Source organism: Cryptomeria japonica, chromosome 4 (genome assembly GCF_030272615.1).
Source record: "Cryptomeria japonica chromosome 4, Sugi_1.0, whole genome shotgun sequence".
Taxonomy (NCBI): domain Eukaryota; kingdom Viridiplantae; phylum Streptophyta; class Pinopsida; order Cupressales; family Cupressaceae; genus Cryptomeria; species Cryptomeria japonica.
The window spans coordinates 225,453,434-225,457,220 of NC_081408.1; the positions used below are offsets into that span (position 1 = coordinate 225,453,434).

Below are 3,787 nucleotides of genomic sequence, written 5' to 3' on the forward strand. Positions count from 1 at the left end.
AACTTGCAGAATTTAAGTATACACCATCTATTATAAATTCACATGCTTTTCTGATCAAAATATAACCATTTAATAAAATAGACAATGGACTGGTAAGCGTCTACTGAGCTGCCCTAAAAATGTCTTTTTATAGAAAGATGTGATAATTACAAATCAGGGGCGCAGCCATGGTAGCCCAATCGCAGGGAGTCTAAGCAACTTATGCACGATTCAGATTCTTCATTTCTTGCGAGGCGGCTTAAAAACTTTACGTTTACTCCATCTGCATTTACTAATAATCACATTTATATGGATATGTATGTATTTATATTTAGAGAGAGCTAGGCTTCCACCCAATATACAACATTAGTGGTTTATGTTCTGAGCGAACAAGAGGAATCCTTCTTGCTTGAAATTTTTCGTTTTAAGGAAATGGATCAAGTAGTAGCCATTATAATTCTCCTTGTTTTCTTGTTCGCTAATGTGAGCATGATCCAAGGAAGCACTAGAGTTGGATTCTATTCTGAAACCTGTCCCAAAGCAGAGAAGATTGTGAAATCCACTGTGGAATCTTATGTTAATGCCAACATAGGAATTGCAGCTGGTCTTCTCAGGCTTCACTTTCACGACTGCTTTGTTCAGGTTTGGATTGAACCACTCATTGCTATGCATTAGCTGGTCCACCTCCTAGAGAAAGATCTAACTTATATTTTTATATATGTGTGTGTGTAGGGCTGTGATGGATCTGTACTAATAAGTGGCCCTTCTTCCGAGAGGACTGCCATTCCCAATTTGGGATTGAGGGGATTCGAAGTGATCGAGGATGCCAAGGGTAAAATCGAAGCAGAATGTCCTGGCGTTGTTTCTTGTGCTGATATACTCGCCATTGCAGCAAGAGATTCAGTAGTTCTGGTAATCATATATCTCTATCTTTCTTTGTCACGGAAATGGCTATCCAATTTCTAAAATACACTAATTTGTTATCTTTATAGACAATAATCTCGTATTGGTGTATTCTAAAGACTGGATAGCCATTTGTCTTTGTTCATCTCATTATGTTTTATTATATTTTAGAAAGTGAGAGTAATGTTTTGAAAATGTAACTGTAGACTAAGGGATTGAGCTGGTCAGTGTGGACTGGAAGGAGAGATGGATTGGTTTCATATGCTTCAGAAGTACTTGCCAATCTTCCATCACCAACAGATTCAGTGAGTGTGCAGAAGGACAAATTTGCTGCGAAGGAACTCACAACCGAGGATCTCGTCACTCTCGTAGGTAAGAAACATTTAAAGGTTTAGATAACACATTCTAAGTTTTGATTTGTTTAGATGGCTTACTTGAAATCACATTCGTTTTTGTCATAGAACTCTTTTATTAGTGTCGCTCATCTGAATCACACTCAATTCTCCAATAAAATCCATTCTAAGTTTGATATGTTTACACTCAATTCTCCAATATAATGTATTCTAAGTTCTGATATGCTCACGTGGCTCATTTGAAATCACATTCAATTTCTTTTGTAAGACACATCTATTAGTGTGATTTAAAATAGGTCACTAGGACCATCTACTAGTGTGTTTTAAAATAAGCTAGTAGGATCTATCTATTATAGTGGCTCATTTGATATCAAACTCATTTTTTCAATAGAACCCACTCTAAGTCTTGATATGTTTAGGTGGCTCATCTAAACTCACATTTAGTTTCTTTTGTAGGACCCACTTATTAGTGTGATTTAGAATGAGGTAATAAGATTCATCTATTAGAGTGGCTCATTTGAAATCACATTCAATTTTTCAATAGAATCCACTCTAAGTCATGATATGTTTAGGTGGCTCATTTGAAATCACATTCAATTTCTAGGACTCATCTATTAATGTGGTTCATCTAAAATCACACTCACTTCTCCATTAAAATCTACTCTAAGTTTTGATTTGTTTAGGTGGCTCATCGAATCTCACTTTCATTTCTCCTATAGGGTCTTATAGGCTCCACTTATTAGTGTGATTTAAAAATAAGCCAACAAAACCCACTTATTAGTGTGGCTCTCAAATGACAATGGCTTCTCCAGAAAGACCCACTATTAGTGTGATTCAAATTGAACCATTTAAACAAATCAAAGTATAAAATCCATTGTTTAAATAAAACATCTTTATTATCAATATTTGAAATAATATGAATGCTAAATTGTTTTGCTATGTAGAATATATTCTTCATTGTTAAATTGATTCAGGCAATGATAAAAATAAACTGGGAGGGCAGACCATGGGACAAACAATGTCTTTCTGACTGTTAAATTGATTGATGTTATGATAAAAACATTAGGAGGACATACCATCGGACAAACAGATTGCCAATTCTTCAGATACCGTCTGTACAACTTCACGTCCACTGGGAATGCTGATCCAACGATAAACCCGGATTATCTGGCAGAGTTGCAAAGGCTTTGCCCAGCTGATGGAGATGCCACCAAGAGAGTGGCACTCGATAAAGATAGCCAAAATAACTTTGATGTAAGTTTCTTTAGAAACATTAGAAATGGCAATGGTGTACTGGAATCTGATCAGAAGCTTTGGTCTGACCCTTCCACTAAGTCTTTGGTTCAAATGTATGCGGGGGCCTTAGGAGGCCTCTTTGGTCTTAGATTTGAGCTTTCTTTTGCCCAAGCCATGGTGAAAATGGGCAACATTGGAGTGAAGACTGGAACAGAAGGAGAGATTAGGAAAATATGTTCTCAATTCAATGGCTGATTTGCTTAATGCTTTCTTAATAAAGTTCATTGGCCTTTGTATTATGTATAAGGCAAGAGTAGATGGATTATAGGTACTATAACAAAGAGGAGGCCGGTTAATTGGTTCTATTCTATTTTATGGGCCTCACAACAGATAAATATTGATATCATGTGTCACATTGTTCTTAAATAATAAGGTTTAGTTATTCCTTCCATAAATTGTATTCTCAGCAGGATGGAGACCAAGTACAATGATTTCCTTGTAACATTTAATTCAAAATATCAAGTTTGATGTTTGACAAAGAAATATATAAATTTTTAACTCATATATAAAAATTGTAGATTTGAATTCATCAATTGCATTAAAGATTCAATGCAATATTAATGGTTAATTAATTAAAAGCGGGATGGGGACTAAGTGTACACTGATTTACTTAACATTTAATTTAAAATATTAAGTTTGATGGTTTTACAAAGAAATTAATAAATTTTTAAGTCATATATAAAAATTGTAGATTTGAATTTATCAATTGCATTAAATTTTTATGTAATATTAATGGTTAATTAGTTAAAGAATAGTAAAATCAAACATTATTTTTGTCTAAATTTATTTTTAAGATTTATTAGGTCTATTATTATTTTTTCTAAATTAAGAAATTATTGGACATAAGCATATTGGATCAACAAAGACACAATCCTATGATCACAATGACCTAGTTGGGATTTGAACCTTGATGGTGACAACAACACCACCACTTAACCAACACACTATGAAAAGAGCCCCATTTAGATCTATTAATTAGATTATATTTAAATTTTATATGTTTTTAGTAAAAATCATGTTTATGAATTTTTATGGATGGTTATCACAATCATCCATAAAGTCAGAATGTTTCTTTTGATTTTATTGTTAATTTTTTGGTTATGTCATTAATATCATCATCATTGTCTTTGTCCTAGTAATTAATCATCATCACTAATCTAAAATAATCGTCTTATCTAAATCGTGGCTCACTCTGCAACTTTGTCTTGACCTAGGGTTTAGACTTTGGTTGCAGTGCCATAGGCTCTGACGTGGGG

General features: G+C 33.8%; 1 protein-coding gene across 1 annotated transcript; it reads left to right on the forward strand.

Moving 5' to 3' along the window:
• The first annotated feature begins 411 nt into the window (after positions 1-411).
• Positions 412-2,726, forward strand: LOC131069749 (cationic peroxidase 2). The gene is made up of 4 exons (XM_058005289.2): positions 412-621; positions 712-891; positions 1,089-1,254; positions 2,302-2,726. The coding sequence occupies exons 1-4, from the start codon at positions 412-414 to the stop codon at positions 2,724-2,726; spliced, it is 981 nt and encodes a 326-aa protein (XP_057861272.2).
• Positions 2,727-3,787: the final 1,061 nt, after the last annotated feature.

Coding starts and splice junctions, on each gene's coding strand:
- LOC131069749 (XM_058005289.2), top strand. CDS start 412: ATGGATCAAGTAGTAGCCATTATAATTCTCCTTGTTTTCTTGTTCGCT. Junction 622..711: donor TTCACGACTGCTTTGTTCAG/GTTTGGATTGAA, acceptor GTGTGTGTGTAG/GGCTGTGATGGATCTGTACT. Junction 1,255..2,301: donor GGATCTCGTCACTCTCGTAG/GTAAGAAACATT, acceptor TAAAAACATTAG/GAGGACATACCATCGGACAA.